Here is a 22,639-nt window from a genome sequence, read left to right as displayed (position 1 = left end):
TAAGAAAGACAGGTTTTGGGCATGTACAATGGTTTTGTATGAGGGATAGGCAACAATGGCAGATGAGAGAGTTAGGTCACAGTTAATGAATTACAAGCCATTAATAAAACAAGCTTATTGAATATGACTCTGGGACAGATTTACTCCTAGTGTGTTTTGATGCAGTCCTCACTGAACCACTAGGGGGCAAACAGACATAAGCCCAGCACATCTGAGTTGAGCTTTTCTTGTAATATTTGTGGGTAATTCACTTTAGAAGACACTTCCAATTCCCTTCAAAGACCTGCCAGCGAAACTTGACTGAACAATCACAAACTTGAGTCTTTTTGTGTCCTCTAACCTCTAAGGTTTGTACTTTCTCATCTCATCCTGTCACTGCTTCTCATCCAGTTTTTCCTCCCTCTTGTCATTTACCACGTTCTCTTATTCTTATTTACAGTATGCTATTTTCTTATGTTCCTCTCATGTTTTACTATTTCCTCTCATTCAGTACCATTTTCTCTCATCCTAAACCACTGCTTTTTGTTCATACTATTTCCTACTTCACAACATATATTCCAACTTCATAGTGACTTCCTCTCAACATATTCTACATTCAGTTCTTCCTTTCATCTCATGTATTGTTCCCTCATGTCCTTTATCTTGTTCCTTTCATCCAATACCACATATTATTCACTTGCTATTTCCTGCTTCTGGTCATAACATACAGTGGGAATTCCTGTCATGCTGTAAGGTCTCCTCTCATCTTATATTACTTTCTCTCACTCTTACTTCCTTTGTCCTATCACACTTCCTTTCAACGTACTCTATTTTCTCTTCTCCTTTACTGCTTTCACTCCTCCTATCCTACTTGATTTCATCTTGTACTACTACCTGTTATCCTACTTTTTAATTTCCTTTCATGCTTTGCTACTTCCTCTGTCTATACTAATACTTATTGCTCATGCTATTTTCTACAGTACTTCTTTGCATCATATACAGTACCACTTCCTCTCATCCTTTATCACTTCCTCATCTCATTTTCTCTCACCCTGACCTATTTCCTTTCATCCTTTTCTCTGTTTTACCTCCTCATACCACTACCTGTTATTCTACTTTCTGTCACCTACTCTCATCCTTTACTACTTTCTGTTACCTGTGCGTTTTCTTACTTCTTTTCATCATATACAGTTCTACTTCCTCTAAATCCTATATCGCTTCCTCTCATTCTGACTTATTGTTTCTTACCTACTTCCTCTTATCCTTTGCTACCCGTCATTCTATTTTGACTCCCTTTTATCTGACAACACTTCCCCTCATCTTATAGAGCTTCCTGGTGTCCTGTTCTACTTCCTGTCATTTTATTCCTCGTCCTAGTTTCTTATCTCCTCATTCCATCTTGTTTCTTATCTTATCATCTTACTTTCCTCCCTTCGTATACCAGTTTTTAATGGCCCTGTTTCTTGCTTCTTTGCATCATATGCTTATTCCTTTTAGACTGTCTTTCTCTTCCCAACCTAATTCCTATTTTCCTGTCCTCAACATATTCTAATCCCTCTTATCTTTTCCTACTTCTTTTCATACTATCATACTTCCTTTCATCTCATACCACTACCAGTTATCCTAATTTCTCTCACTTCCTTTCATCCTTTACCACTTCTTGTAGAGCACCCTGTTGTCCTATCCTACTACTTGTCATCCAGTTCTACTTCCTAAATCCTCATATCCTAGTTCCTCTCATCCTTTACCTTTTCCTTAAAGAGGCATATTTTTTTACAATCAGCATAACTAGAGGAGCGGCTCTTTCAGTTTTGTTATGTTTTTCTGCAGGAGGGGCGTGAGTACCTGAAGAAGAGCGTGTCGTCATGGTTGCCTAGCCTACAGAAAGAGGAAGAATCAATGGCGAGCACAGAGCATGACATGGAGGAGGAAGAAGATCAGAATAAGGTGTGAGCACAGGTGTTTGTGTTCTAAAGGCAACAGAGAGATAAAGATAGGATGCATCATGACCTTTTCTTTGACCTCTTTCTGATGGCATGGAACGAAAAAATACTGCACTTAAAAAGTTTTTAGTCTGAGAAAGATAAGGAAAGAAAAGAAACAAACTAGCTTATTTTATCTTTTCATTTTTCTCTCAATACCAGGCCAAGGCTGTGGCAGTCTGCCGCAAGGGTGGCCCTGGGGCCCCACACACACACACACACATCTTTCATCGAGTGACCATGCTTCACTGCTGACAGTCTTGCGACTCTTAATTGTTTTTTTGCTTAAGGCTACAAGTTTCATGCTTATTCAAAGACATATTTTAATTTCCGTGTGACTAAATGAAGTTAAGGAGGGCTCTACGCGGCTGAAGAAACTGAAAAACAAGCCTCACCTGAACTGACTCGCAGAGGGAATTTAAAAAAGTTGTTTACTTTCCTGCTGGTTAAAATTTCAGGAAACTTTCTGGCACTAGACATAAATTTGTCATATGTAGATGCTGCTTTGTGACGTTTGCACAGAAATCTTGGCAGGCAGGAGAGTATGTGCCTGTTTAAAGCATGATGTAATCCAGGTTCAGAGCTCTTATCAACCCTTTTATATAAAAAAACAAAAAAAACAACAACATTTATTCAGAAGAGAGATGAGAGCTTGTGTTTGTACAGTAAACAATGCAACATCACAGACAGGCTACAATTAACACAACAGATGAAGTGGCCTTGATGGTGTGATGAAATATAGACTAAGTAAATCGTGTTTATAAAATTGGCATTATTAAAATGTCTATTGAGACTTAAATTTTTTTTAGTAATTCAACTTTTATTTATTTAATGGACCATTAGCCAAATGCAAATCTAAAGATGTTTCCCTTTTGATAGTTAACAATACACTATTTGGCTTTTTTCTGTCCTTAAATTGTTATTAAACACCTGTATTATTTGCAGTTGTGTCATGAAGAAAATGACCTACGAAATTTAAGCAATGTTGAGTAAAAATGAGAATTATCAAAGGTTTATTGAAAGCGTTTGTGGTATACTGCTGATTACCATTCACAATACCTTCGACATCAACTTTAAAGGTGCACTCCACTATTTTTGAAAATAGGTAATAGCACAGTTGCTGCAGACTATCTTCAGGCACTGCATAATATCAGTAGTTTTATCATTTTATTCATAGATATTTTCCAGTAGATGCAATACAAACAATATTCAGTAATAAACAATGTACATTTAAAAGACAAGCAGTTAACACTTTTATTCAGCAAGGACACATTAAATGGAGCAAAAGTGAATCTTTTACATGGGTACAAACAAAAGATTTATATTTCAAATAAATTCTAAAAGTCAAGCAGCAAAACAGTTTTCAGTAATTAAAATGCTAATAATTAAAACGTTTCATAAACGCAAAAGCAGCATATCATAATGATTTCTTATGAATCATTTGGCACTGAGGACTGGAGTAATGGCTACTTAAAAATCAGCTTTGGCAATACAGGAATATATATATATATATATATATATATATATATATGAAAGTAGAAATATAGTTATTTTTAAAATATAATAATATTTCACTGTGTTTTTGAAAAAAATTAATTCAGCCTTGGGGAGCATAAGGGTCTCTTGTCCAAAAAAAAAACCCAGTGTATTTATTTTCTAATAAATTTGTGTAAATTAGCTGTAAAAGAGTAGCATTTGTTCTATAAAAATGAAAAATAAGTTTTCATAATTTTCTTTATCAAATCACATCAAGTCTTTTTTTAAAACTAATTTACTTTTCAGTTAATATTTACAGTTTTTGTTTTATGTTTTAGAGCAACATCCCCCCTTATGAATCCAGAATAACAACAGCCAAACTGCTGATCGAGGCCGAAGAATATGAGGTAAGATGATGGTCTAGATCAACACTTTTAAGAAGAAACATTTCAAATGTTTCGATCAGTTTAGAGAATTCATGTTTCAGAATGTTCATCTTCACTGCTCCTCGGCAAGGCTGACGTGAAATGTCAGTGAATGTTGAAGAGGAGCATAAAGTACCTGTCAGTAATTCTTTGAGGTGTTAGTAATGCCGTCCTCTACACCGGTTCCACTGATGAGCTGTTCTCAAGCTACTGGGTTAGAAATCATTTCATAAGAGTGCATTGGATCATTCTAGAGTCAGTCTTTATTTATCCAGTGTGAGCACAGTTTAATCCAAGACAATCCACTCTTGCTGTGAAAGCACATTTAAAGACCTATAGAATACGTCTTGTACAAGTACACTAATATTAGCTACATGTCTAACAAACAGGCTTAAAGCTGTCAGTGTTGTGTGTAATGAGGAGGTTTAATGTGAGCTCTACTGCAGCTGTAGAGTAAACCATCACCCGGTGTGTTCTTATACTGTATAATTGTCAGCAGGACAGGTATTTACTACCTAAAGATGACTTCTTCACTCTTTGGCGGGTGAAAGGAACAAATTGGTTAGCTGTTCTTGTAACCCATAAGGAATTATTAATATTATTATTATTATAACTAAAGAAACCCTTTTGAATGCATGTGTTCCTGCTTCTATTGAATGCATGTGTACACCGTAATGATGTCATGCTGTCTAGGTATAGGCAGTTGACTTGTTTGTGAGACGCAAATGTTCAGAAGCTGAGGTGAATTGTATAGTCCTCCAGTGTTGGTTAGTTAGTTGGTTTAGTTAGTTGGTTAGTTTTAGTCTTTTGTATCAAGGTATCCCACAGTTCTTTTGGAGTTCTGAGGGAGACCGTGTGCACAGTTAATAAGGCTAAGACTATAGATTTGTTTCCCTTTAAACCCATATCGCTTTTTCTATCAGCACTAAGGTGTCCTTTAAATAATGCAGGATTGGTATTTTATTTGCACTTTACTGTGACCTTTGCAGTTGAGTGTGAGTGTGCAGTAGGGCTCTTTCCGTCCAGCACTTGGAGAGAGGTATCGGCAAAAGTGAGAGAACGGAGAATTTAAATAATAGCGAAGTGGAAAAGGAAGAATGATGGGGTCGAGAGACAGAATGAAGTAGGGCAGGACCAGGATGAGATGCTGTAAGGTGAGGGAGAGAGAATGATAAATTGACAGCTGTGTGGAGCACCCTTTTCTTTAGTTCTTTTTCACACTTGCTTATGTTTGTACGGTTCATCCTGAGGAGACAGTGAAGGACTGAGGGCTGCTGCCTGACTTTTAAAAAGCATCTGCTCTCCCTTAGCTGAACACGAATAGAATCTCCTCTCAGCACGGGAAACATATTAATATTAAAACCAGTCACCTGGCTGTCTGTCAAAATGATGCCAAAGGTTGCAGGGTCAGCTCTGCGACAGCGGGTGTTTAGACAGAAGCCGGGCCCCTGGCGGCAAGGCCCTTTGATTGGACAGCTGGGAAAGGTGAGCACTTCTAAACCGAGAGAAAGGAAGAGAGAAAAAGAAGGATGGACAAATGTAGTTATCTAGAAGGCAGTCCAAGCTCCCAAGAAATCCCTGTTGGATTTTGTTTTAGAACATTCAGCATAAGAATAATAAATTTTTGTAATAGGGTTTTTTTGTAATAGGAATAATTTAACAACTTTAGGAGCACGGTCAAACATTTAGGAGTACCTTATCAATCATTTAAAATTCTGAAAACTAACCTTCCCATTACAAGGTGATTATTTGACTCCTTAAAATGATTTGAGGGAATTAAGTTTTTACCTTTTATGGATTTTTTCTAACTTTATATAACTATTTATATAAGTATATCATTTATCAAATGAAAAAAATATTGATTTAAAGGCTTTTTAACATTTCTAATTAAAACAATAGGATAAAAAGTAGAATAAGTTACTAATCAAATGAAGTCAGCGTTTAAGACATTATGTTCTACAGAAGTGTGTTCTTCTGTGCCACAAGTGGCTTGAAGCTGTATTTTCAGAAATTTAATGAGGCTCAGAAGTTGCTTCAGTGCAGTTAAATTCATTAATTCATGGTGAGGTTAATGTTTTAAATGACTACATAATAACAATTTTGTATAAAGAAATATGAAGTAATTTAAAGGTACAGGTTGTATGATCTGCCACTAGAGGGCACACTACCAAAACAATAACAATCGCGTGGTTTGATGACGCTAAGAAGGAGCGTGGAATGATGGGATTTGTTGTTTTCTACCCAACTGCTTTTGGCCATCAATGAGAAAGATAAATCATGGATTTAACACGATTTCAACGATTTGCGGGAGTAGATTACATACAAAGTCAATGCAAAGATACGATCAGACTATGGATCAGACGCGTCCTTGCTCGGGTTTTAGTTCAGACTTTGGTCAGATAGAAATAATCTTGTGTGAGTATGTATTAACAATTTTTTTTAATAACGCAAAATATAAATAAAATAAAATCAAATCAAAAACATGAACAATTTAACAAAATGAACATTATTTGTAATATTCTGACACATATTGAGGGGAAATATTTAAATACTTTGAAATAGTGATTTTTTTTTTTTTTTCCCATGTTATCCTATGAAGGAAGAAAGGCTCTGTTCTTATTAAAGGTGTAAAATGTTTGCTTGCTTTATATATTATAGAATATGTGTGTGTCCTTGTGCCATAATGTCCTGCATGAACACATTCAATATTAGTTTGGTTGGCTATGTATGTAACTGTCAGACAGTGGCAATTCAAAATGAGTTTTGAGGACTCAGGAGAGTGTGTGTGTGTAGTGGCAGTGCATGCTGCATGAGCTAACTCAATATTAGCAAGGCCATTTCCTGTTCCACTCCAGCTGGGTCAAAGCCTGACACACTCTGGGACAGCACAAGATTGATGTCTTGCTTTGTTAGTGGGCTGAACAGAGGGAGGAGAGGAAGAGCGACACAGGCAGTAGGACGAGTGGGAGGAATGGAAAGAGCGAAAAGAGATATAGTTGTATGAAATGCTGTAGTTGGGAGGAGAAGGAAGTCTTGCCCTTTAGAAGTTACGAAGGTGCTGTTTAATGTCTGTAGCGAAGGACTTAATTATCTTTAAAGAGGGAGATATAAAAAAAACCTTCAAACCCCAGGGACCAACACACAAGGTTATACACACACACAGAGACCCGTGTGGAGTGTTTCACTTTTTGTCTGTGAACACAGTGACAGTAACCCCATCTGGATACTTATGCCATGCTTAAATTAATGAATGTCTTTGCATTAAGTAAAAAAACATTATACCTCTTTTCGTTTTGGTTGAACTTAAATTGGTTAAACCTAAGTAACCAAAATGACCAAGAAAGTTTCTCACATCATTTGTTTTCAGATTTCATTTTTTTTTTTCTAAACTGTAACTCAATGGAATTATGTGAGTTTAAAAAATGTTTTAAATTAGTGACCATTTTTTTTTAAAGGGATGGGATAGTTCACCCAAAAATGAAAATCCTGTCATTAATTTCTCACTCAAACCAGTAAGACCTTCATTCATCTTCAGGACTCAAATGAAGATATATTTTATGAAATCAAGAGTTTTCTGACCCTGCATAGACAGCAGTGCAACTACCACATTTAAGTCCCATTAAGGTAGTAAAGACATCATTAAAATATTATTCAACCTTAATTTTATGAAGCTCAGAGATTACATTGTGTGCAAAGATCCTACAACCTTTTGGTTTGTTTACTATGCCATGCTACTCTGTGATGTGATTTGTACATGTCTGAATTTCTTACTCTAGGGTTTTGTTAATGTCAGGACACCTTTATACAGGATTAACATTGTGTTAGCTATAGATGTGGCTTTTATAGTGATTTTCTCTGAGAGAAGGAACATATGACAGTCTCTTAGAGACTAAGCTGGCTTTAAGGCTTTAACACATCTCCACATCTTCACTGGGTACTAATAATGTTCTCTTTTTTTTTTTTTTTCTATCTCTTTCTCATTCCGGTCTTTTGTTTGTGTGTGTGTCGGAGCTCGGCGAGAGAGTCATCAGTAATTCAGACCGGCTCTGATAAGAATGATAATTTGGGAAGATAATCTCTCCCTTCGTGTCAGTCTCAGGAGGGTAAAAAAGAGCACTGAGGAGTATTTTTTAGAAGCGAGGAAGCCATGTGTGTGTTAAGGCTGAGGGTCATCTTTGCTGTTCACTTTTTGTTTCCTGGGTTGTTAAACTGTGTTGTCGAGTTTTCGTTTACTGAGATAGTAGTTATTTTTTCTTGTTTGAATTCGTATCTGTTCAGTGCGTGATGGATCTGTGTTTGAAGCTCCTTGCAAACTGCTGATGTGATTGCTGGCATGATCTAATAAGGTTGCATAATAGAATTACATCTGCATTTGATTACAGGCAGATTGTTTTTATTTAGGTCTCCGAGATAATATCAAAACATGTTTACTGTATTTGTCGACCAGCCCGATACAGCAACATTGGCTCAACTATGATATCATTTTAAGGTGGAATTGTTGTTTTGGTTGTTGTTTTGTTGTTTCCAATGGCAGGTGATGAGCGAGTTTGGGGAAACTTGTTTGATATTGTCAATATTTTATCTAGTACTGTTAGAGATGCAGAAATTACACGCACTTAAATAGCTGAAAATCAGTTAAAGTTAAAACTACCTGTTATATGCCTCCCAGTTTTCACAATAAATGTAACTTAAAAAAAAAATGTGTGGAAAAAAATATGCATGCATGTGTGATATTACATCTAGATTACCCTACACTATAAAAAGTAATTTGAGTTTACTTAATTCAGTTGTGCAAATCTTCATCTTTCATCTTGGTTTTAAGTGTAATTTAAATCTCTGCTAATATGTTAAAAGTATTCCTTACATATTTTGAGTTCAATAAATTTAAGCCATTTAAGTTTTCTGCATTTTCTGCATATTCAGCCATTTAAGTGCATTGCGGCATTAATTATGCAATTACTTTGTTTTACAGTTGTTGTTTTTATTTTGCAATTTTATTTTCTGTCTTGTCAGTAGTAGCTCAACAAAAAGAGCAAATAAAATGGTTGTTACAATTAATAAAAATAAATGAAATTGAATTGTTACCTCTGTTGTGATTCCCGTGCTGAATGTTGAAGTCTGTTTATGACTTATTACCACAAATATGAAAGGACTTTGTCAATCTAATAAAAAGCTTTTCATGAAAATTCAGCTTATGAGATGTTCTCTCAAATATTTCAGTAATATTTCATTCAGTATGACTTTGGGAGACGAGTGAATGCAACTAGTGAAAGATAACTGCAGACATGGAGGAAATGAGTGAAAAGTCTAAGACTTTTTCTTTTCTTCTGTTATGTTGCACATTAGCAACATAATGCACTGTTGCAACACACTTTTTTATTAATGTCATTGGTTCCTTTGTGGCTACTTGAATATTTAAGTGTCACTCAAAAAAAAAAAAAAAAAGTAAATAAACTGTTTCATTGTTTTAATTTAAGTAGCTGCCTGCAACTTAATAAAACCTAGTAAGTATAACGAAGTAAAGATAACTAAATGTATCTACGTGGAACAGACTTTTAATCCAGCAAATCAGATTATCTTAGGCACTTTTAACTAAAGTTTTTTTTTTAGTTGAAATATTGCATTCACCTGAAAGTTTACATAACACAGTGTAATTAAGTAAATTCATCAAATTTGTCAAAATCGGTTATGTTTACTTGCTTTTCTTAGATGCAGTAATTACTTTTTTTTTCACATGAGTATAGAATTTGAAAATAATAGAGGAAAAAAATTATAATTAGAAAATAATAAAATCTTTTTGGTGGGCAAGTACAATTTTTAATTAACTGAAAATTCCAGTTTCATTTCAGGTTTACTTTTTCAGAGTATTTTATTCTTTCCTTTTGTTTTTGAACAGTTTAATGTTTGATTATTTTTATCTAGTCTCATCACTCTTGATTTGAATAGGCTTGTTTCATTATCGACTTAAAAAAAGTAATTACTCTCCGTTTCTCTTTTTAGACGAAGCGCTGTAGTGGTGTTTGAATGATCTGCTCCTAACGAAGCTAAACGAAACCAAGAATAAAACTTTTTCACCTCTGCCCGCAGTTGGAACTATAAAGAGAGAGATTTCTGAAGCGTCTCCGCAGTGACCCTGGAGTCGTGTTTCTATCCCTTCATGCAGGACTCATAAGCTCACTCCCAGTCTAATGCCACTCTGAGCCTCTCTCTAATTGAGATAATGCTTCGCCACAGCTCTAAGCTGGAGTGATTGGCTGACACTTTTAATAGCGGTTTGAGGAACTTTTAGCTAATGAAAAGAATGAAATGTTCATCAGGCACTGACACTGAATTTTATTTGTTATGACTTTAAAGCTTCGGATAGAGCTGAGAGCTTTTTGTGACGCACCATTTGATGTGAAAACTCACACATGCCTCAAGTGTTCAAGCACTTTGACCTAAAGATGCCAGAGGCTGTTTGCTCAACATATATCTTTAATCAGAACTTTCTGCAGGGAGCTCTTAACTTTGAATTTCAGTTTAAGGAGCATCAAATATTTGAAGAGAGCAAGGGCTATACAGTCACTGAGTTACACTGACCTGCCTATTTAAAGTCTTCTATTCTTAATAAAATCATTCATTGTTAATCAGTGTTCAATGATATATAAGGTTCTTGTTGGCTTATAGATGTGCACATGATATATAATGCAAAATCATTCATAGTCCTTAATATGTATGATTTGTATCTCTTAAATTTGAGTTTAATGCTGAATTATATGGTCTTATAAATTACATAATGAAAGAATTTTTTTTTTTCATAGATGCAAACCTCTCTTTTGCTCCAGATGTGTGTCTCAATCTCTGTGGTTCTGGACTAAGTAAGCAGTCAAAGGTTCCCAGCATTTGCATACAGGCTTTTATACATTACAGAATTAACAATGTTTCTCATCATCAGTAAAATGATCCTTTTAAATATAATAGTTTATCCAAAATTAAGGTTCAACCATTCATTAATCTCTTTATAAACTAATGGTTTTCTGGTTTACACAATTGTTAACATTAGAGATGCATTAGCTAAAAATGGCCATTTATATCTGTATAGCATTTATTTATCTTTGTTAATGTTGGTTCATAAAAATACAGTTGTTTATGTTAGTTCACAATGCAGATTTATAGCAGAATGTCAGAGCTCCTCTTTTTGTGTTCAATGAAAGTGAATGTGGAAAGATGCTGCTTAAAGCATTAGAAAAGCTACATGACTTGTGGGCTAGGTTATACAATTTTATTTGTGTGAGGAACAGAGTGAAATTTGTGCATGATCTTCTTTGAATAGAGAATACACTTTTTTTAATTATTATTTTGTTGTTCCTAACTTTAGAATGATGTGGGTGAGTAAATGAGTTTCATCAAAGCTTCATTTTCAGATGCAATCTACTTCGGGGGAAAAAAGGTGTTGCAGTTTGTGCCAGGATCTTTTCTTTCATGTTTTAAGTAATGTACAACCACACTTAAACATCAGCTTTCACTGTAAGATTACATAACGTAAATATTGAAGTTAATTAAATTCATGTGATATGAATATGAAAGCTTCGACTTTGACTGTCTTGATGATTTTTCATTATTTTGCTAGGTAGATGCATAAAATACAGTCCTATCCAGAGACAAACACACTCTCTCAGTGATTGTGGTAAACAGTTGATAAATAATGCAACGGTCGTGCTTAATTAGAAGCTGCTGATGAGTCATAAATTCTCATTTGAATATTCGGTCCCAGCGAAGCCTCGTTACTAAAACGAGCCGGCCCTAATCATTAATTATTCGTTGTCTGCCATATCTCCAGTGATTGCTGGGGAAGAAAGCTTGTTTACTTTAACACTAGAGCCCAGGCAGGGATAAAGCGATCAAAAGAGAGGAAATGGACAGTGTGTGTGTGTGTGTTAGACTACAAATATGCAGGCCTGCTGCATTGTGGGACATTTTAGTGTTATTAGCCCTTACATTTGCAGGCATTGTGGGACATTTTTGGCTAATGAGACTATTCCTGATTAATGTGTTCCTCTGTGTTCTCGCATGGATGCACACACGTGCAAATGTGCATATATGCTCATGAGCGTGGTGTAACACCCTCATAAATCATATTCGGAGATCAGAAGAATGTGTCTTGTCATAAGGTCATATGAATGAGGTTAACAGTGTGTGTGGTAACCTTTTCACATACTCTCAGCAGACTTGAGATGGGCCATTAGCTCTTTTCCCGGACGTTTTCTCATCCACAAAAAGCTCTGGCTGGGCTAGGAACGCAAGCCTAGTTTAAATCTTTCCCAGTGCCATTTTATGTGCTGTCCGTCCAGCTTTATATTACCGCATTTGCACTGCATTGGGTCAGGTATGTATAGACAGACCAGGGCCATATTTCCAGCTGACCAAAAGCAGGGACGACATGAGTCAACATGAGCCATGAGACCCTCAAGAGACAGTGGTGTCCAAGATTGGTTCAGTTAGCCATTGGGGGATGGCTTAACTACACTGAAAGAATCATTTTTACAGTCTATTTTAAAAGTAGCTGTGCATTCTAACAGAATACCTTATTTGATATAAATCACAAATATATTATAATATTGTAAAAGTTTTACCAGTATCTGATTTATTTTTGGATGTTTTTACTAGTGTGAAATTGACTAAATAAAAAAAAAAAAAAGACTTCTCAGCTCATGAACCAGCAGAAAGTTGCTAGTGAAGGGCTCAGGACTGTATCCTTCTTGTGGCAGCTTTAGCTAGTCAGTATTGCGACAACATTATTTTTAGGATTTCAAGAACTCAGCACATTTATGCACTTAAAATGCCTACTGTAATATAATGAAATATCTGCAGTTTATGTTTTGCTTCAAAATAATTTGTCAGAATGCATGGCTACTATTAAATTGCAGTCAATGCGGAAAAATGTGTTTTTCCCATATAATGCTGTATTCAGGGAATCTTCTAGTGGGGATAACCAGCCTGACCATCTAATTGTGTTGGACTTATCCAATATATTCAGAGGTTATGATTCAAATAGTTATCATCTGTCTCTTTAACAGTTGTGAGTTGTGAAATTCCTATTAAAGTAATTCCTTCTGTGTGTATCTGTTATGTTTGTTTTATTTTTACCTGTGAATATCATATAGACATCTTATGAGTGTCCATATAGTCAATATTAATCCAAGTCTAATGACCGTGGGTCTGATGAATAAATATTGTGATTATTTTTAATATGTTCTTTCAGTGACGCACCTGATCTCAGACAACTGTTGACAAAAAGTAAAGAAATTGCAAAAAGTATCAGTTCAAAGTAAAAATATCTAAACATCCTAAAATACAGGTTTATTTTATAGGCAAAACTGCATACATTTTAAACCGTAAAAGTTATTTTGTCAGTGGGAATGAATGATAATATTTGTTCTCTGAAAACTTTCTCAGTTTTTGCAATTGTATTTTGATTTACAGATATTTATATAATTCTTAAAATGTTCTGTATCATGGTTGTATCACATATTGGATTATGGTTATGTAGATGAGGTTATGCATTATAAGCTCCATATTTTGCACAGGTTCTGGATTATGTATGGTTTTACAAATCTCAAAATATTTTGTGTATGTGGGAGAAAAAGGTGCTTTTTGCACATTTTTAGGCTGAAATCCTAAGGGTTTTAGCTACATGAGGGACAGTCTATAAGTTCAGAGGTGTTCAAAATGTTTTCAGCCACTGCTGTCACATGGACTATTGGTGAATGTGATTTCACCAAGTACAACACATTCATCGATCAACCTCCTTGTTCATACTGGAACAACATCCCAATCAACCAATCAGAGTTGAAGGGATACATTTACAGGAAATGACTGTTTTAGGCTTACAACTAGTTTGGGATTTTTTGCACCCGTGTTCTTCAGCTATCATTCCCCTGATTTTTTTTTGGAATAATTATGGTTAGGGTTAGGTTTAGGGGTAGGGATAGGGATAGGGATAGGTCAATGTTTTTGGACCTTAATGTTAACAAAAGATGTTGATCCAGGAACCTGTCTGACTTGGCAAAATCATGGCGACCAAAAAAAGCTTTTGGATTTCATTAAAAATATCTAAATTTGTGTTGTGAAGATAAATGATACTCATACGGGTTTGGAATGACATGAGGGTGAGTAATTTAATGTCAAAATTGTATTTTTTGGGGGCGAAATATATGAATTAATACCTTTTTAATTTATGTGTGGTTAGTCACTTGTCACTCAGATGTTCGTTTCCTATCCTATAAGAGGGCGACAGGCCAAAATAAGTTGTAATATGATCCAGACTTCTGATAGTTAAAAGTCTAGTTAGGTGAGACTTGGTCTCAGCTGTTGTTCTTTTATTGCTGAATGGGCTTTTCCATTGTTTTACTGGGATGCCTGTCTGGAAGTGCTTTGTGCGGAGTCTCTGGAAAATATGTCTAAGAGGAGGGCATAAGACAGGCTCTGTCTGTCTTGGTTTGTGCACTAATAAACAGCGCTGGCTCTAATGAATCATTAATGTTCTGTTTACCCAGCTTAATGAAGCACCGCTGATGAGGGCCTGTATTGTGTATGCATGCGAGTCTGTAGGAGGAAATGTGTGTGGCTGCTCTCTGTATGCCAATGAAGACTGTGAAAGTATTCATTTGTTGTTGTTGTTTTTCTCATAATATGAATATGTGAAAGTGTTAAAAAAGGAGAAATTCATGAGTTTAAGAGTTTCCAGAGTTTGTGTTTGGCTATGTTTGGTCTAATCTGTTAAGTTAATGACTTGTATTTGTCTGTGCTATTGGGTCTGTCTGTGTTTGTGTGAAACTCCCTATCGGCTGTTGTTAGCTTCGTGTATTCCTTTGGCTCTAGTTCAATCTAATCTTTCTGTCAACGATGCCCTTGTCATCCAATAACTGGCTGGTTGTCATGGAAACGCGTTTGTTCTCACATAGACCTGTCAGTCATTCAAAGAGTTCTAATGAGTTGTTTTGCCTTTGATGTGAATGCCGAGAAGATCAGCTCCAGAAATACAGCGCGGTGTTGGGTTTCCTCCAACTTACAGTGTCAGGAAGAACTTTGATTCCCTATTGGCTCTTCATTCAGCTTGCAGAAACTTACCAACATCCACTTTAAAATGAACTTGAGATCATTTAGCACCAAATGATTCCTGTATGTTCACGTATTGAACAGTGTGTGCAATTTTCGGATGTTGTGGTATATCCTAACACTGGCTAATGCTGCTTTCAAGACCTTGTATTTATTAACTTAAAGGATGTTATATAGTATGAAATAAAAAGTGATTTTGTTTGGGCCTTTTCATATTTTTCACTTAAGACAGAAAGCATTTAGCACTAATGTAGCAAAATGAAGAGCAAAGAATGTGCATTAGGTGGGTAATAGGTGCTGTATCTGTATTTTATCATAGTCGTGCAGGGAATATAGTTTTGTCGCACAAGTCTGTCACCTCGTAAACAGGCTAAATGAGTCGTTTATTTCTGTGAGCTTGTAATAGTTTTTCATCAGTGGTACACAAAATGCCAAAGGTGTACATTTTGCTGTCAAAATTCACGTTAAAAAAGAATGTCAGTAATGTTTTTTTGCTCATTAAAATGGGTTACACACAGAAAAAAAAAGGATGATGTTTTGGAAATGCATATTAGATAAAGTGGTGTTTCTCAACCAGGGGGCCGGGGCCCTCTAGGAGGCCTTCAGCAAACTTCCATGATGACTTAAAATTATTTCAAGCAAAGCTTGGTTGGTTTCAAGTACACCAAAACAAATAAAAATCTGCATATTTCTTATTTTAATTTAACCCTCTACATTTTTATTCTTTCATTTCAGAGTCAGGATATATGAGAGATCCTCATTTTTAGAGTGTGATGTCTGGACCTTGAAAAGTCATGTAAAATAATATAACCTCACTGGCATTTTAATGAATATACTTTTTTTCTACTTATGCTAAGCTCTAAAAAGAATGTATTGGGTAGAAATGATTATTTTTTATTTATTATTTTTTCCTTATCCAGTAAATCACGAAGAACTGGAAAAGTCATGGGGCTTTTGGATATTAATATGGTTTTGGAGTCAAGGTTGAAGACCGCTGAGATAAAGATAATTGTATTGGTAGTCTTATAAAAGCTGTTTTATTTTACATGCTGTGGGTTGCCTCATGAGGGCCACAATTTTGGGATCACATGACCTACTTGATTCTTGGAATAAATGAATAATCTCTTACAGTACATAGTGTATTTCTACAATTGCATCAGATTTGTTTTTTTTGGGCTTGATGCTGCATCTGCACCATTAGTAAAAGTCAAGCACAGCATAAACAAAAGCTGACTGCACATTTAATTGGCCATTTGGAAGATTGCGGCTGAAAGAAAATTCGGAGAGTTCCAACTGACATTGTTGTGTGCTGTTTCATGTGAAGTTAACTCTCAAATTTGATCATTCGGATGTGGTTTAAAGGCTTCATACTTGAAGTCATTTGCTGTCACCAGCACATTGTACTTTTCGTCCTTCTGTCTTTGGACAGGAGTAAGCGCTTTGTTGTTTGATAACACTTCTGAAGTCTGTGTCTGTGCCACCTTGAATCTGTCAAATGAAATGTGCCGTTAATTTATGTAATCCTGTGTAAAAGTTGTCTTCCCAATGGGCTAATGCTCTTATCTCTGTGATACAGAGTTTGTTTATGTGGATGAGAGAAAGCGAGCGCAGATGAATATTCTTCCATCTCTTTGACAGTCTCTCATTGATATCTCATGGATGAGATTAAAATCTCCTAGGACTGGCAATGCTTCTAAATTGGCATGAGTGCTTCATCTTCAGCTTTTTTTGCCACGTGTAAGCCTCTGGCATGTCACGCAAGCGAACTGACACTTCCCTTTGTTTGGAGTCCTGTCAGCAAGTGTCTGCTCTCTCCTGACTGTCATTCAGAGCTCAGCTCTACTCCAGCGTCACAAGATCTGCAGCACGCTGCTGACAGCTCCGCCGCCGCTGAAATCAAACTATTGCAGTCAGTGCGTCTCAGAGAGCGGGAAGGGAATGTGTTGTTGTATATCTGTGAGTGTGTTTGTTTTGTTACAGAGCTATGTGAAGGCATGCTGTGAAGAAGTCTGTTTGCATATTCACAACATGTTGCGTTTCGTGCTTACATGGATGGCAAGGTTTGAATTCAGCTTGCAACATAAAAAATAAAATAAAAAAACTTTCCTAATTTTTTCCAATCAACTTTGTGTGCAATCAACTGGTAGGTTTTCTAAGTTGGAAAATAGGGTCAATTAATCTTTCAAATGGTTTTTGACTTAATTTATTTGTTTATTCATTCTATTTTACTTTTACACTGAACAAAATTATCAAGCAACACTTGTTTTTGCCCCCATTTTTCATCAGCTGAACTCAAATATCTAAGACTTTTTCTATGTACACAAAAGGCCTCTCAAATATTGTTTACAAATCTGTCTAAATCTGTGTTAGTGAGCACTTCTCCTTTGCCGAGATAATCAGTCCACCTCACAGGTGTGGCTTATCAAGATGCTGATTAGACAGCATGATTATTGCACAGGTGTGCCTTAGGTTAGCCACAATAAAAGGCCACTCTAAAATCTGCAGTTTTATCTCACAGCACAATACCACAGTTGTCCCAAGTTTTGAGGGAGCATGCAATTGGCATCCTGACTGCAGGAATGTCCACCAGAGCTGTTGCCTGTGAATTGAATGTTCATTTCTCTACCATAAGCTGTCTCCAAAGGCATTTCAGAGAATTTGACAGTACATCCAACCGGCCTCACAACCACAGACCACCTGTAACCACACCAGCCCAGGACCTCCACATCCAGCATCTTCACCTCCAAAATCTCACATTCGATGGCGTCTGGCACTTTGAAGAGGTGTTCTTTTCACGGATGAATCCTGGTTTTCACTGTACAGGACAGGTGGCAGACAGAGTGTATGGTGTCGTGTGGGTGAGCGGTTTGCTGATGTCAACGCTGTGGATCAAGTGACCCATGGTGTGGCAGTGGGGTTATGGTATGGGGAGGCATATGTTATGGACAACGAACACAGGTGCATTTTATTGATGGCATTTTGAATGCACAGAGATACCGTGAAGATATCCTGAGGCCTATTGTTGTGTCATTTATCCACGATCACCAGCATGATAATGCAAGGCCCCATGTTGTAAGGATCTGTACTCAATTCCTGGAAGCTGAAAACAACCCAATTCTCATAGCCAGCATACTCACCAGACATGTCACCCATTGAACATTTGGGATGCTCTGGATCGGCTTATACGACAGCTTTTTCCAGTTCTTGCTAATATCCAGCAACTTTGCCCAGCCATTGAAGAGGAGTGGACCAACATTCCACAGGCCACAATCAACCACCTGATAGACTCTATGTGAAATAGATGTGTTGCGCTGCGTGAGGCAAATGGTGGTCACACCAGATACTGGTTTTCTTAAGATGCTACACTGCAGCATGAGCTGAACTATGTAATATCAAGGTGAGCCAAGTGCAGTTTGTGGTTGAAGCTGAGAAAGGCTGAAGAGAGACTTTTATTTTTATCACAGCCTGGGGGTAAAAGCTGACATTGAAGTTTTTTTTCTGGCAATGTTTCTCGCTTGTACTTCTGCTATGCTTTCTGCTATGGTTTTGAACTGCACAGCTGAGGGGACTATAAGCTTCTCTTGACATTATATGTACGTGGCAGACTAATGAACTACATGCGATTGGAGCAGCTGACCTGTAGCAGCATCAGCATGTTTTTATGTAGGTCTATAGAATGTAACAAACTTTTTTTTTTTTTTTACGCATTTCACACATGCGCAGTGTGACAAATTATTTAGGTCAGGAAAGTCTCGTCGATCTCTGAATTCTCAAGATAGTAACAAACAGCGGTGAGCGCCGCGACGAAAACACAGAAGAAGCTTAAGGTTTTACCCCAGTTACTCTCAAATACATTCATGCCAAGCTCGATAAACGGAGACGACTTTGGTAGTTGATACGCTGGAGCTTCTTCCTGTTATAGCGTCCTGTGTTTCACACTGTGCATGCGCAGAACGCATACATGCAATGCAGTGAAAATTACAGCTGTTTGAAAAAGCATTTGCATTTTTACTTGGTTTTACTGGCACTTGAAGCCTTCAGAACGTGAAAATATCGATCCTAAAGAATTGTGGCAGAGCAAATGAACACCTCCTAAAAACAAGAGTGCCCAGAGTGCAGAGGGCGCATGTTTGTGTTTCTGAGTTCATTCTTTCGAGTTTCTCTATGCATAATTTCATAGATATGTGGCTATATTTAACCACAGGTTCACCTAAAACTCTTACACTATCTCTAGTTAAATGGCATGGTTTGATATAGTGGTCAGGTAAATTTGATTAAGTAAATGTTAAACTTTTGAAATTCAGAAAAAAAAGAACCACATATTGATGAATCAATACATGAAAATTATGTATCTGTGTCCTGTTATTTATCCTTTGGTACCCATTTCAGAAAAAAAAAAATGGTTAGGATTCAGGTGTATTTGCAAATAGTGATTAATCATGATTAATCCACTGAAAATTCTGATTAATTTGATTAAAAATTTTAGTCATTTGACAGCCCTAATATATATATATATATATATATATATATATATATATATATATATATATATATATATATATATATATATATATATTAGTGGTGGGCATAGATTAATTTTTTAAATCTAGATTAATCTCACTGTGATCTTGAAATTAATCTAGATTAATCTAGATTAAAATGGCTCATTCGAATTCTACCGAAGGCATTCAGAATATGTTTGTTACCCAAATAAAATGTACAAACAGTAAGTCTTTGAGAAGGGGTTTATCAAGCTAGGTGGTGCATTAGAAAAGGGGCTCATCTCCTGTTTCCAAAATGCATCACAAAGTGCTTGAAAAACGATGTAAACTAATTCCACATTGCACAAGGTGCAAACAACCTTACGCCAGTTTCACACCAATGTTAAAGTTTTTTTCAAGTTTGTAGGTGTCAAGGTACAGAAACCAAATAATGAAATGTAAAATAGCACTGGATAGTCTTCAATGTAAAAATGAAATATACAATCAAACCTACATTTATTCAGACACCTTCAACATTTCTCACATTATTACAGTTTTGCTATATATATATATATATATATATTAGGGGTGTAACGGTTCACAAAATTCACGGTTCGGTTCGATACGATACACTGATGTCACGGTTCGGTTCGATACGTTTTAGATACAGCAAAATGTAAAAACATCTCAACTTTTCAGAATGCCGCAAGCGCACCGCGGGTCATGTGACAAGAACCAACCAATCAGCTTCATCCTTTCCCGTAACAACGTTGAGAGCTCAGCCAAGATGAAGGAACAGCTGATCATAGTTGTATATGGATTGCAATTTTGAAATAAATTCAGTAGCAGAGCTACTGCAAGCGATTTTTAGAGCTGCAAATCCATTTATCCTTCGCTGAAATTTCCGCGTCTCATGGAGAGAGCACGTCATTGTTGCTTAGCAAAGACAGACGCCTCATGAGAAAGACGTGCTTAGCGTTTTCCATGCGTTTTTAGGCACGATATGTGAACGGCCCCTAAGGCGCTCGCTCACTCAGCACGCGCTGAAGGCTCGTTGCAAAATGTCTAATGCATTTAACAGACCAGAAATATAAGATCCTAAAATAACCAACAGGTCTGGTGTTTGGGTTGGATTCCCTGTAAGCTATAGTGTCTAAATGCTGCAGGGATAGTTTGCTGCGTGCATGTTTCTCCTTTTTTTCGTCTTTTCCCAGATAGTACTGACGCATATATCCCAGATATTCCCGCTGGTTTTTTTTTTTTTTTTTTTTGTAATCCCGCTGGTGTACCCTGTCATGTTGCAGATGCGACATACCGTTGTTTTTTTATCCACCACTCTCTTGCCATCACCATTATAGCTTAAAGGGAATCCAAAGTGCACCCAAACACCAGACCTGTTGGTTATTGGAGGATCTTCTCATTTCTAGTCTGTTAAACGCATTGGCTATTTTGCAACGAGCCTTCAGCGCGTACTGAGTGAGCGAGCGCCTGCTGAGTAGCCTAACATAAACATATAAGATGGTGTTTTTTTCTTCTTCGGGAGTGTCAGGGGCGTTGCCTGTTACGTTGTTTGGGTTATTGGGCTACCTTGTTGAACGCATATCATTATATTTCTTTCTCTCTCTTTTTTTTTTTTTTTCAAATATAATTAATTACTCCAACGAACCGTTCGGTATACATAATGCGTACCGCGTACCGAACCGAAAGCGTCGTACCGAACGGTTCAATACGAATACGCGTATCGTTACACCCCTAATATATATATATATATATAAAATTATACCTGGTGTCTGAATAATTTTTGGTTTGACTGTTAAAACTAAGTAATTCAGTCAAGAGCAGTGAGTGTTTTTCATTTTCTTGGAATTAACATTACAGCAGCCAGTAGCTAAATTAGACGCGGTCACTTTAAGAGACGATGAACGCATCCAATATAATACACATCCATTTTTTTCCTTAACTGTTTACTTTCACTTAAGAAATAACTGATAGCTTTTTCGAGCATAATTTCCAAGGTGGATATTTTGACATTTTGTATGTATTTGTCGGCACAAGAGCAAAAATAAGCAAATTCGAAGTTCAAGTGTTTTGAGACGCCTTTCTCTTCGCAGAAGAGAGCTCGGTTCAGTGTCGCTGTCCGTGATACGCGGCTCTCTCTCTCTATCTCTCTCCACACCGAACACAGCGCGTGAGTGACCAGCTACTCTGTTCAGCTTTTCCGCGTCTTGTTTTTGGATGCTTTAATGTTTAAATCGACAAGCGGTAAGGCGTAAAAACATGTGAAAAAGATAAGCTTTCGTGACTATGGGCAGCAGTGGCCCGTCAACTGTCCTGAGCATCTTTTTAGGCTGGCCTCAGCCAGTCGGTTATATAAAATATCAAGGCGAAAGTCATCATATCTCGCCTAGACCCAGCTCCCAACCCAACTTTGAGAATAGATTAACGGCGATATTTTTTTTTATCGCCCGATAAGAGTCTCGCGTTAATGTAGCACGTTAATGCCGATAACGGCCCACCACTAATATATATATATATATATATATATATATATATATATATATATATATATATATATATATATATATATATATATATATATATATATATAAAATAAACATAATTAAGCATAAGTATTTACGGTATGTAGTTAAATGCATATATGAAGTATCCTGTAACTTCTGTTTTATGCTTTTGTATATCTCCAATTTTCTTTATCTGGTCGCCTTTCACCTAATATATTTTATTTAAAAGTATAATAATTGAGTATCAAATTTGCATGTTCATGGTTCTCTGACATTGGTTTTGGGCACATGACATGCAGGTAAACTAATTAAAAAAATATTTTTCAGCAAATGTCTAAATACTGTTTAAATCAATGTGAAAAGGAGATTGGTCAAAAGTAATCTAAAAGTAATGTAAAAGCAGTCTGATTATATTGCTTAAATGTGTTATGTAATGTATTGCGTTACTAACTTCAAATTTATCCATGTAATTTGGAATCAGTAACAGATTACAATTTGTAAGTTCAATTTGTAAATTTGTAAAATTGATAATTTGTATCTCTCTCTCTCTCTCTCTCTCTCTCTCTCTCTCTCTCCCTCCCTCCCTTTAGAAATACACATACTGTATATTCAGTCTATATTTAAGCATTTACAATGGTACATTTAATAACATGCTACTTTTTAAGCGTCATGTTTCA

The 22,639-nt window shown here is 36.4% G+C and overlaps 1 protein-coding gene across 1 annotated transcript in view; it reads left to right on the top strand.

Moving 5' to 3' along the window:
* si:dkey-12j5.1 (uncharacterized) overlaps window positions 1-22,639 on the top strand; it is an 80,214-nt gene that overhangs the window by 7,669 nt on the left and 49,906 nt on the right. The window contains exons 7-8 of the mRNA XM_052578564.1: window positions 1,810-1,926; window positions 3,776-3,844. Coding sequence (XP_052434524.1) covers window positions 1,810-1,926; window positions 3,776-3,844 — 186 coding nt within the window. The remainder of the gene's footprint in view (window positions 1-1,809; window positions 1,927-3,775; window positions 3,845-22,639) is intronic.

This window comes from Carassius gibelio, chromosome B16 (assembly GCF_023724105.1).
Source record: "Carassius gibelio isolate Cgi1373 ecotype wild population from Czech Republic chromosome B16, carGib1.2-hapl.c, whole genome shotgun sequence".
In the NCBI taxonomy this organism is placed as follows: Eukaryota; Metazoa; Chordata; class Actinopteri; order Cypriniformes; family Cyprinidae; genus Carassius; species Carassius gibelio.
The sequence above is the reverse complement of the archived record's forward strand: the minus strand, read 5'-3'. Positions and strand labels throughout refer to the sequence as shown.